Below are 11154 nucleotides of genomic sequence, written 5' to 3' on the forward strand. Positions count from 1 at the left end.
TCATGTGGCGTGACTGCATGTTGAGATAAATAAAAGTAGTAGAGATTCGTATGCTTAGGTATAATACACTGATACTCCCTCCGTTCCCAAATAATTGTTTTTCTAGCCATCTCAAATGGACTACAACATACGGATGTATGTAGACATGTTTTAGAGTGTAGATTCACTCATTTTGCTCCGTATGTAGTCATTTGTTGAAATCTCTAGAAAGACAATTATTTAGGAACGAAGGAAGTACAAAGCTTGTTTTCTACTCCCTTCGTTTCTAAATATAAGTCTTTTTAGAGATTTCACTATGAACTACATACGGATGTATATAGACATATTTTAGAGTGCAGATTCACTTATTTTGCTCCGTATGTAGTCCCTTATTGAAATATCTAAAAAGACTTACATTTAGGAACGGAGGAGGGAGTATGAAGCAGCCTACCTACATAACACAAAACTTCACGTTTGGTGAAAGTATTGCACCCAGACAAGATCTAGCGTGCAGGGCAGCGCGGTTGGAGCATCCATTTTTTCCGCAAAAATGTTGTACATAAGCATCATCGTGAAGCACTAGAGCTGTGTCCACAGTTAATGCCTCCAGCGCAGGGGCCTTTTCCACAACATGCACAAGAAATTCAAGTTGACCTTCTGCCCCTTTATATCCTGTCATATGCACACTCTTCAGATAATTATATTCACAGTGCTCAAGGTACTGTGGCTTGTCCACAGTACCCTTGTCCCCTAAACAAAGATGACTACCACCGGAAAACTGCAAGATTAAAACAAGGTAGTATATATGATTAGCACGATATATATGATAATCCATTTTCGAAGTAAAGAATAGATAGACTAGCATCAACATGAACAAGATAGAAGGGCTAAACCCCAAATAGAATATGCATGGTGCCAAAAAACTTTATCTATTGACACATAAGAATCAAGAACAGTACTTACATGGATCTCTAACTTCTCAATTGATGGAGCTGCTCTCAGAATGGAAACTACACGGGGAAGTTTGTTTATATCTACAAGTGTTATACCCAATAACAACTGTAAGCACCTAAGATGGGAAAACATGCATGTGCTATTCAACAGTGGTTGCATCTGCAAGACAAAAGAAATAAGGTGATTGATTGGCCAGATGATGTTACAAATCAAATGGTAACTTCAGTGCCATTGTAGGAAACAAACCTCTATTCCCAGTTTCAAAATTTGTAGCGTCAGATTTTGCACCCTCGGAATACCATTGAGAACTACACTGACAGCATCATCGAAATTTGCCTTGAAGAGCCATAGTTGTGCATTTTCCAACATGGAATCTCGATTTATAACAATTGGAACAATGTGTCCATGATATACAAATGTATCCAGTTTCAGAATTGGAAGTTCTATCCTGGTTATGTCACACCATACAACTGCTAGGTGTCGAAGGTTGGACAACGGACGATCCAACTTTAGCTCGTCCTTCACATAGCATCTGACTAGGCTTAACCATTTAAGATAACAGCAATTGGACAATATAACTTCAAGATCCGTTCTAGTGATATCCACGAATTCTAGGTCAAGCTTTCTTAAGCTTGGGAAACCACTGAATTCCGATGGTGGTCCCAAAGATACAAAGCTAAGTTGAATGCACTCTAGACGTGATATGCTTTCACTATCCAAGAGGTGAAATGGAAATATGTAATGATCAGGATCCAAAACCCCCAGGTTAACTGGACATAAGTAGAAAGCTATCTTCCTTATCTGCGGTGATACCGCAAAATTAACCCAATCATTCAGATGATCAACGAACATGCTGTCAAACTGAAATTTTATATTGAATTCTTCAATCAACTTGCCATGGCAATTTCTCACTACCGCGTTAACATTATTGATGAATTCCTGCATGCGTTGGCAGTATTCTTTTCTTTCAAGAATACGATGGGGATACCCAGCAGGAACAGTGAAACATAATTTATAGCAACAAGTAGCACAGATATATCTCCAACTACTTGACAAAACACTAGCCCTTGAGACCTCTTTAGGAGGCAACTTCAATACAATTGTGCAGAGCACATCCTGTGAGCATCAACATAATATATGAATGAAAAAAATAGCGCGCTACAGAAAATAACGTGGCCCCTGAAAATATGCTATTAGCGTGCTATTGCGCGCTATAGCGTGCTATTAGCGAGGCATTATACGTTGATTTATTTAGCGAGACAATTCTCTATATGCTATAGCGTGCTATTAGCGGCGTTATAGCGCGCTATTTTTTTCAGTGATTATATATCCCTTAGTATTAGAAATTCCATCAATACTCAACATTCACACAGAAAATAAATTTGACATACCTGTGGAAGGTCTTCCAATTTAATGTTTGATCTTGCATTCGTGATTGGTTTCCCGTGGATATGGTTTGAGGATGTTCTTTTGCAAACTGTATGCCTCGTCATTTTAATCTGAAATTAACCAGGCAGAGTTCTTCAGATATGATGGTATTAACAAGTGGATAGTAGCGATACTTCTAACTCAGAGGTGACAAGCATGTAATGAAAATATACTCCCCTTGGTTTCGAAATGGAGGATACTTTGTATAACATCTAATATGCATCTTTGACAATTAATTCTTGGAACGTATGCAAGTTCTACCACGCGGAAAGCGTGGTAAAAGCAATCTCAAATTGACAAAAAAAAACGTATGCAAGTTCTATATTATAGTAAATTAATGTAAGTAGTACCACATAGATGACTACATATCCCTTTTCTAAATAAATAGATGACTTTTACCACGTATGAAAGTAGTACATATCAATTGATGCAGAGGCCAGGGGCATAGTCTCCTTGTCAGAAAAAAACACGTATGTACAATAATATAGAAAACCCAAATGCTTAGAAGTGTCCATATGCGGCTATTTGGTGAAGCGAGGGCACCCTTCGGTCGGGAGCATGTGTGGTCCCACATGGGAACAGGGACAATGGCGTGCATTGCATCACAGAGAGAAAATTTGGTTCCAGAATTATAGGCACTTGCATTTAATTTGCGTTTTTCAAATTTAAAAAAAGTTATAGCTCTTAGGATATGACTGCATGATGTAGAATTTATGAAAATACATCTGCTTCCAGACAGAGGGAGTAGTATATATGGTTGAAGTTATACTGTTCTGTGTAACATCCTTGTATCTGGCACACAGGGTAATTAAAAATTTATGTTTACTCTTTGCACATACTCCCTCTGTAACTGTAAACAAATGTAGACGCTTTGGCAGCTTAAATTAAACTGCCAAAACGTCTAACATTTGTTTATAGTGGGAGTATATAGCAAGCTTCGTGCTTGTTTACTGTGGAATGACAAGTCGGTATGATATGGTAGGAAAGAAGGATTAAAAGGAATTGAGATATTTAACACACTAGGGTAAACCGGGTAATATGGACTTCTGTTGACAAGATTATAGACAGAAAAAGATAAGAGGGGTCATCTCGCCGAGCAAGAATCCGCAGCTAATCCAGCATATAGGTTGAGAGAGAGGGACGGAGGAGGTTACCAAACCTGTAGAGAGCAGCGACGGCGTCACCAGGGTCGAGGAAGCCGTGGCAGCGTTCTCGTGCTCCGGAGGTCTATCCAGTGGCAGTTAATATAGGGGCTTCAGCGGGAAGGTCGAGAGGATTCGTGTAGGAATAGGAATTGGACCTGGACGCGGTAGTGAATACGATCGCTGTGCTTGTTCCTGTCGATGAACGTTCAGAAAACTGCAGACGTGGAGGGGCTGTGAAAGAGGTAAACGAGAATCGAGCAACAAAGGGCCGAGCCGAGTTCGATGTGGTTAAGGGTTTGTATCTGTGCCGGGCTGGGCTCGTCAAGTTTAGTTCGCTCAGCCTTTAGTCTTTCGGTCATCATTTGGGCCGTCCAGTTGTGCCAGATCGAAGCCTCACAGAACATTTTGTACAAACCCCTAATAAAAAAATACATTTTGTACAATCAAGCCTAATGAAAGGCTTCTTAAAAAAAGAGGATCTCTCATCAACAAAAAAAAAACTAAACAAAGAGGAGAAAAGGTGCATTTCCCTCCAAAAGGAAAACCCCACAACGATCCATCATCCTTCATCAACGGTTTCAGTTCTCACATCAGGAAGAGGGCAAACCACATCGGTTGCTACAATCACTAGAGTTACACATGGTACAACAGCAGGCAAAAAAAAAAACATTCAGGCTAGGTTGCTCCTCCAGTGCTCTGGCAGTGAAGCTCCAAACACCTGGGCCAGCACTATCTTCTGCCTCTTGTTCAGTCGGCACAACTGCTGGACCCTGCCGGTGTCACCGTTCAGCAGCCTACGCCCGTCGCCCGCGGCCTTTCTCCTAAGGGAGCAGAGCTGCGCCGACGGGTCAGTTGCAGCAGCCACTCCGTCAGCATCAGCTTCGGGTTCGTCTGCTCCCCAGTCTAACTCGTCGTCGGTCATACCTTTCGATGCCTCATTTGTTGATTCGGAGCCTTCCCGGTTATCGTCTTTCGCGGGAGCAGTCTCTGTGTGGCTGTCAGTCCCCCACCATTTCATTGTTTCAGTAGACAGGCCAGATGATGGAAATCCGTACTTGAAATCATCCATGTAGGTGGGGATGTCTTTGGCTTGGCTAAACTGGGACAGGCTTGGCGCATTTTGTCGACCTATAGCTGTTCCTGCCTTCGCACTGCCTTGTTGAGCTTTTGGCACTCCCTGGAAAGCACCTGATGATGACCTATCAATACGACAAAATTAAGGGTCAGACAACTGCTGAAAGTTGTTTATTCATTACAACCATAGTTAAAAAAGGCGCGCCTAAGCGAGCGCTTAAGCGCGCCTAGGCTCTAGGCGTTGGCAAAACGCATTGCGCATAACTACGCTTAATCTGTGCATAACTGCGCATAAGCATGCGCTTTGGTCAGTAAAGCGCAAGGCGGTGGCAAAACGCACAATTAACGCCTAGCGCTTTTTTGAACTATGATTACAACAATCATCATTTGGTCTATGTATGGTCAAGAGTAATTGTAAGACGCCACATTGTACCACAAACTGGGAAAATGAAGATGATTAATAGCATTCAACAAACTCAGAAATGAACAACAATACATGAAGCGCTCTGGCCTTTGGAGGTCCTGGAGAGGGATCGTTTAAACAGAGTGGCCATGGTTAGGTTTACCTGGTACCTAAACCAGGCTACTGCTCCCATCATCCAAGCCCTCAGAGAGCATATGGGCAGTCGACCCATTAACCAGTAAGAAACATACCATATGCAAGTGGCACACAGAATAATCTCCACTTGACATTGATTAGCACAAGTATCCATGTTTCAAGTGCTTACAACACAAAGTTGCCAAGTGGGTGAAAGATTGATCAATCAATTTAAGGGTTGTGAGAGTAAGTCTAGTAAAGAAGGGGAGCCTTGGCGCAGTGGTAAAGCTGTTGCCTTGTGACCATGAGGTCATGGGTTCAAGTCCTGGAAACAGCCTCTTACAGAAATGTAGGGAAAGGCTGCGTACTATAGACTCAAAGTGGTCGGACCCTTCCCTGGACCCTGCGCAAGCGGGAGCTACATGCACCAGGTTGCCTTTTTTTTTAGAGTAAGTCTAGTAAACACCAAGCAGAGTAAAAGTTGCACCGAGTTTGAGGAGTTAAATCAGGCAACCAATACAACTTGGACATAACTTTAAGAAAAATACAACTGGACCTAAATGCAAATCTATTGCATAGAAGTTACATGTATAGCTTCAGAGGGGGTTGTGCTTTTAGACTACAGATAGATACAGCTCACAAGAAGGGAAACATGCATCATCAACACTACCTTCAATATAAATAATAAAACAGTCCCAATATCTTCTCAGTGGACAGTGAAAGTCGCAAATCATTCTATGTTATGCAGGATCAGGAGCAGGAACCATAATAATCAGTAAAGTGTACAATCTTATACATGATTAAATTCTATTGGAGGATGTGCCGCGGCAAGTTCGACACTGATGTCGATAAAAGTAGTGCGCAACAAACAGAGATTGCACTGTGACTTAGTACTGTTGGTAGGACATGCAATGGATGATCTCCAATAGGCAACAGGAGTTACCCGGGGGGGGGGGGGGGGGGGGGGGGGGGGAGGGGGCACTGGTGCCATGAACCACCCCTGAACCAAAATAATCAAGATTGCTCTAGTAAACAAGATATGTATGTACCATAGCAGATAATTGCCTTCCCAAGCACATATGATAGCAGAGCCATATAAAAAGCTAACCTTAAGTATTCTTCCTTCGCAGTAATCTAGAAATTGGACTTGTCATGTCTTAAATAGAACACTTAAATGCACTATAATATACTAAAAATCTTCTACTTCAGCCAAACTGTTATAAATACCTCAGTATGTTGTATTAGTTTTTGAAAATCTTCTACTTCAGGCTACTGGGTGTACGTTTCTAGTTAATGAAATTACCCTAGAACGATTGTTCTACGGTCAGCAGGTCAAAAAAAAAACGTTTCTAGTTAACATTCAGTGACAGTCAAATGCATGAGCCTGGTACCTTGAGAGATTTACTGCTACAAGGGAGAGAATAAGTTCTTATACATGGAGATATCAAGGGAAAGGTACTCACGTCGCTAATGAACCAGAAGAGCTTATAGCCTTTTGTTTTGCAATTTTTGACAACTCAAGAAGTTGCATGGCTTTCTCTCTTTCAGCATTTTTCGCGTCATCACCCTTCCCAGAAACAATCTGCAAGTATGAAGGTCCAAGTAATAATATAAATTATTTAACTTTGTAGGAGTTGCAAGAAAGCCAGAACTAGGATATATTATGTTACATTAAAAAGGAGGCATGTTATTAATATGCGGCTGCTCCACAGCCCATGGACCAGGCCCACACGCCAGCTGGGAAGAGTACACAAGCACTTAGTCGCCTAATCGAATGGAAAACACGTCACAAAATTTCACACCAAAGCACGCTGGCCCACACGCCAGCCACCGTGGAACTCCTGATAGGCTGTGTGTCGGCCTAGCCAGCCACGCATAAATTTGGAGAAGATTATTTGCAAAGGTTGTATGAAGCACCAGTCATCTCTTAATAACTGCTTGAGTTTTGTTACAGCAGTCACATCCTTATGTAAACGGAAAGCCATTGGTGTTTGAGTTACTCTCAGCTGATATTAACAGTTTTTGGCATCTATTTCACTTAGTGATATTTCCAACACTGAAAGGTGTAAAAAAAACAAATAAAACATGTTTTTAGCATAATAAATAAAGCGCATGAAAGCATTCATGTTTACCCATATCCATACTACTACTATACTATATAAAGTATAAATGTATCCAGATCTGACAACTGGGCTTTGGTCAGATGGCTAGGTGCATGAGTGCATACCCGGCCCACCTGCGTTCGAGCCCTGGATACCGCAAAGAGTGGTCGGGCCCTTCCCCGGACCCTGCGCAAGTGGGAGCTACGTTCACCGGGCTGCCCTTCACAGATCAACCAATTCAAACCATCCCAAAAAATCCACGGGACAACCGACCACTTCATGGTACCCGACTCGCGAATAGCCGGCCTGATAGATGCTAAGAACTAATGGGCTATCTTGGTATAACCATATAATCATCTCGTTTGGTGATTTTTCTAGTTTAAAGACCAGAACATCGTGGGTCAACTTTTGCCATTGATAAAATGATTACAAGGGGAGCCTTGGCGCAGCACTAAAACTGTTGCCTTGTGACCATGAGCAGTGGCGGAGCGTGACCAAAGCAAGAGAGGGGGGCAAACTCCAACACACAATATACTCCAAAAGAAAATTTTCACATCATTCCATGCGATTTTTTTCATCCGCCCCTTTTCTTTTTTAAAAAGACTGCATCATTCATAATGCGATGTGGTGGTTCCCCGCAAAACAAAAATTAGCCGATGTGGTGGACATCTAGATTACCAAAAGTCCAGAACATCTCCCCTAAAAAGAAGTCCAGAACATCTAAATACATTACATGACATTCAAAATAGGACATACTGGAACTTGGGCGCTTGCACTAATCAGAAACACGACATCAGTGTATTGGACACACCTAACCAAAACGAAGGGTCTAGGCTGTGGTCTAGGGCGTCGGGCGCTGCGTGCCAGCGTGCATTGCCGGCGTGTGGGTGTGCAGGAGGTGTGGCTCCAACCGACAAGAAGCCAAGAAGAAAGCCCAGGCAAAACCTCGGGCGTGGGGTGCGTCCATGCTGCATGCCGGTGTGTGTGTGGTGGTCGTATGGCCACTCCAACCGCTGGTCAAGAAGAAGGGGAGGAGCAGCAGGTCAGGATGAAGAGAACCAAGGAGATCAGGTCGCCTCACCATGGACTCATGGAGGCTGGCTGGAGGCATGGATGCGTAAGCAGACTAATGGGCAAGGCGGTTAGCGAGCAGGACCAGTGTTCTGCTAGATCGATCGGCTGATTGCTACAAGTGGGCTTTAACTGCTGCTGGACTGGGCCAAATTATACCTAGTAATTAATCTTGTGCACATTTGAAAGGGAGGTCGTGGCCCTGTTTGGCCTGCACGGTGCTCCGGCAGTGACCTGACCATGAGGTCACGGATTTGAGTCCCGGAAACAGCCTCTTGCAGAAATGTAGGGAAAGGCTGCTTACAAAAGACCCAAAGTGGTCAGACCCTTCCCCGGGCCCTGAACAAGCAGGAGCTACGTGTACCGGGCTGCCCTTTTTAATAAATTGATTACAAGTGCCAGCGTGTCAACAATTCCCCATCCCGAGTTAAAACCACACCACCAAGTATCATTTGTTGCTACCTATATACCAGATAAGAGTAGGCAAGCTAGTACTTATGATGATTTTGAGCACAATTTTGTGATACTTATCTGCCCTGCATTTTGGTTCAAGCTCCGCCTCTGACTCTCAAATCTTTATTTGAATCCATTTGGTTTTGGGAAAGCAAGCTAGAATTTCCAATCTGTTCAAGAACATGGTTGAGGTGTATTCAGCTTACACTATACATATGAGGTTTGGTGTGATCACTACACAGAAGTGTTTTCTCTGTTGGTGCTAGATGTTAGAGCTTCCACAATACGAGAACAACTGATTGCTGGCAACAGCATGGGCCAGCTCAATATTACAGGCATGAAGCTATATACCAACAAACCATTATTAAATGTCCAGGTTTTTAGAAGGCGGCCTGCCTGGATTTCTAATCCAAGCCACATAACTCACTGATTTAAGTTATAAAATTCTATCAAGGTGTTTTGCTGGCATATTTTCGTTGTGTTGCTGCGTACTCTTATAGTGACCAAAAGACATCTCCCGATTCGGTTAGTCCCTGTGTTTACAGCAAGCATTCACCAAAAGATATCCCTCGATTCAGTTAGTCCATGTGTTTACAGCAAGCATCCATGTTGTCACAGGTACATGTAGCTGGGGGAAAAGGTACACTTAAGCATGCAATAAATGAACATTAATGCTACAGTAGCAAGGCACAAAACTGATTTCAGGAACCAGCCGCAGACCAAGACAGGATTTCACCTTTCGATACGGCCATCTGACAATACCGTGGGTGCGGCATATCCTCTTGAGGACGCTGGTGCAAACGCCTGCAGATCAGCAAGGTCACCTACCAGTCAGTACCAGGCAATCGCGAGCGAAAGCGGCGAATTCCGGCACCGTCAGAGGAGACGGGGTGGGCGGTTTACCTAGGATGGAGGCGGCCTCCGCGATTGGGAGGGAGAAGAGCTTGGAGATCTCCTCGTAGGACAGCGAGACCCTGGTCGGCTTAATCTGCGCCTGCGCCTGCGGCTGAGGCACCAGCGCCAACGCCAAGGAGGGAGCCTGCTCCGCCGGGGGAAGCTCCTGGGCGCTGGCAGCCATGGGGGGCGCGGACATAAAGAGATTTGAAGCGGGCGGGAGTGGAGTGTGGAGCGTGAATGGGATCGAAGCGGTAAGGAGGAGGTGGGAGCGGCGGCGGCCGGGACGGGACGGATCGGATCGGCAAGGGGATCTATCTACCTGTTCGGTGGGTGGGTCGATCGATTTGGGCGTTGCGCTGATTTTGAGGGCGGCTGTGCTGGTGGTGTGACAGGGCAGGGGCTTTTCTTGCGGAGCCGACAGGTGGGCCTTCTTGTGGGCCTTTTGCTTTGTGATGATCTCTCTAAATCCGAGGTAGTAGTTTTCTCGCCGCACCTGCAAAAAATGGGCAAAGGTTCTCTCTCTATCGCGTGCACAGAACGTGTATAGATGCTTATTTTCAAAATCTTTTTACTTCCAAGGTCAATGTACCACATTTGGATGTGCTTAGAGCAACTCCAACGCGCTGACCCAAACAGACAGACGGACGGCGATTTTGTTCGTTTTTGTCTATTTGGATTGGCCCGGCAGACACCCATGTCCGCTTTCGCGTTTGGGTCGGCGCATGCGCCCGACGCTGACCCGACACATTTCTTAAGTCGTGTGAAAAAATATAACACCAATATTGTGAAAATAGAAAAACATTAATTAAACATTATTTCCGGTCACAAAGGACGCCGAGAGTCCATGCATCCACATTTACATTAACTAAACACTAAATAAACTTAAAACTACGAGGAGGCGTGTTGTCCAAGGCATCCTCATCGTCGTCGTCATTAGGGCCGGTGAAGTCGATCAGCGTCGGCGTCGGGCCGGCCCAAGGGAACGCCGTCTCCCAGGCTACGGTGACATCCTTCGCCGCTGGTTGCACCGCCGCCGGCTGGGCTGCCCCGTCCCACGCACGGCGCTCCTCCTCCTCCGCCTCGCGGCGCTCCTCCTCTACATCACGCTCCAGTTGCTCGAGGTGCTCGCCCTCACGGCGCTCCTCGGCCAGCCTTCACTGGCACCATTGCTTGAGGTAGGCCCGCTCCTGCCCCTCCGTCGCCCCCGTCCAGACTGGTGGCGCATTGACCCACTCGCACACCACCCTGGTCCACGAGTAGCGCTCGATGGGGGTCTGCTCCGGCTCGGCCTTGGCAGGGGATGAACGAAATATGCCCTAGAGGCAATAATAAAGTCGTTATTTTATATTTCCTTATTTCATGATAAATGTTTATTATTCATGCTAGAATTCTATTAACCAGAAACTTGATACATGTGTGGATACATAGACAAAATAATGTATCCCTAGTAAGCCTCTACTAGACTAGCTCGTTGATCAAAGATGGTTAAGTTTCCTAACCATAGACATATGTT

At 44.6% G+C, this 11154-nt stretch overlaps 2 protein-coding genes across 2 annotated transcripts; both read right to left on the minus strand.

Annotated features, from left to right (window-relative positions):
• Positions 1-420: 420 nt before the first annotated feature.
• Positions 421-3720, minus strand: LOC123065278 (uncharacterized). The gene is made up of 4 exons (XM_044488615.1): positions 3521-3720; positions 1180-2432; positions 943-1092; positions 421-757 (listed from the first exon to the last, which is right to left on the minus strand). Exons 2-4 carry the CDS (start codon positions 1876-1878, stop codon positions 431-433), a joined length of 1176 nt encoding a protein of 391 aa, XP_044344550.1. The 5' UTR covers positions 1879-2432; positions 3521-3720; the 3' UTR covers positions 421-430.
• A 325-nt stretch (positions 3721-4045) lies between these two features.
• LOC123069508 (uncharacterized) lies at positions 4046-9990 on the minus strand. Its single transcript, XM_044492386.1, has 4 exons — positions 9648-9990; positions 9481-9548; positions 6582-6700; positions 4046-4705 (listed from the first exon to the last, which is right to left on the minus strand). Exons 1-4 carry the CDS (start codon positions 9835-9837, stop codon positions 4177-4179), a joined length of 906 nt encoding a protein of 301 aa, XP_044348321.1. The 5' UTR covers positions 9838-9990; the 3' UTR covers positions 4046-4176.
• Positions 9991-11154: the final 1164 nt, after the last annotated feature.

This window comes from Triticum aestivum, chromosome 3B (genome assembly GCF_018294505.1).
Source record: "Triticum aestivum cultivar Chinese Spring chromosome 3B, IWGSC CS RefSeq v2.1, whole genome shotgun sequence".
Lineage (NCBI taxonomy): Eukaryota > Viridiplantae > Streptophyta > Magnoliopsida > Poales > Poaceae > Triticum > Triticum aestivum.

What these genes read in the sequence shown, in the direction of transcription:
- LOC123065278 (XM_044488615.1), bottom strand. Translation starts at nt 1,878, where the DNA reads ATGCAGGAATTCATCAATAATGTTAACGCGGTAGTGAGAAATTGCCAT. An exon ending in TTTTGAAACTGGGAATAGAG is followed by an intron (nt 1,093 to 1,179) that starts GTTTGTTTCCTA and finishes TTTGTCTTGCAG; the next exon opens with ATGCAACCACTGTTGAATAG. An exon ending in TTGAGAAGTTAGAGATCCAT is followed by an intron (nt 758 to 942) that starts GTAAGTACTGTT and finishes TTAATCTTGCAG; the next exon opens with TTTTCCGGTGGTAGTCATCT.
- LOC123069508 (XM_044492386.1), bottom strand. Translation starts at nt 9,837, where the DNA reads ATGTCCGCGCCCCCCATGGCTGCCAGCGCCCAGGAGCTTCCCCCGGCG. An exon ending in GGAGGCCGCCTCCATCCTAG is followed by an intron (nt 9,549 to 9,647) that starts GTAAACCGCCCA and finishes GCTGATCTGCAG; the next exon opens with GCGTTTGCACCAGCGTCCTC. An exon ending in TCAGATGGCCGTATCGAAAG is followed by an intron (nt 6,701 to 9,480) that starts GTGAAATCCTGT and finishes TCATACTTGCAG; the next exon opens with ATTGTTTCTGGGAAGGGTGA.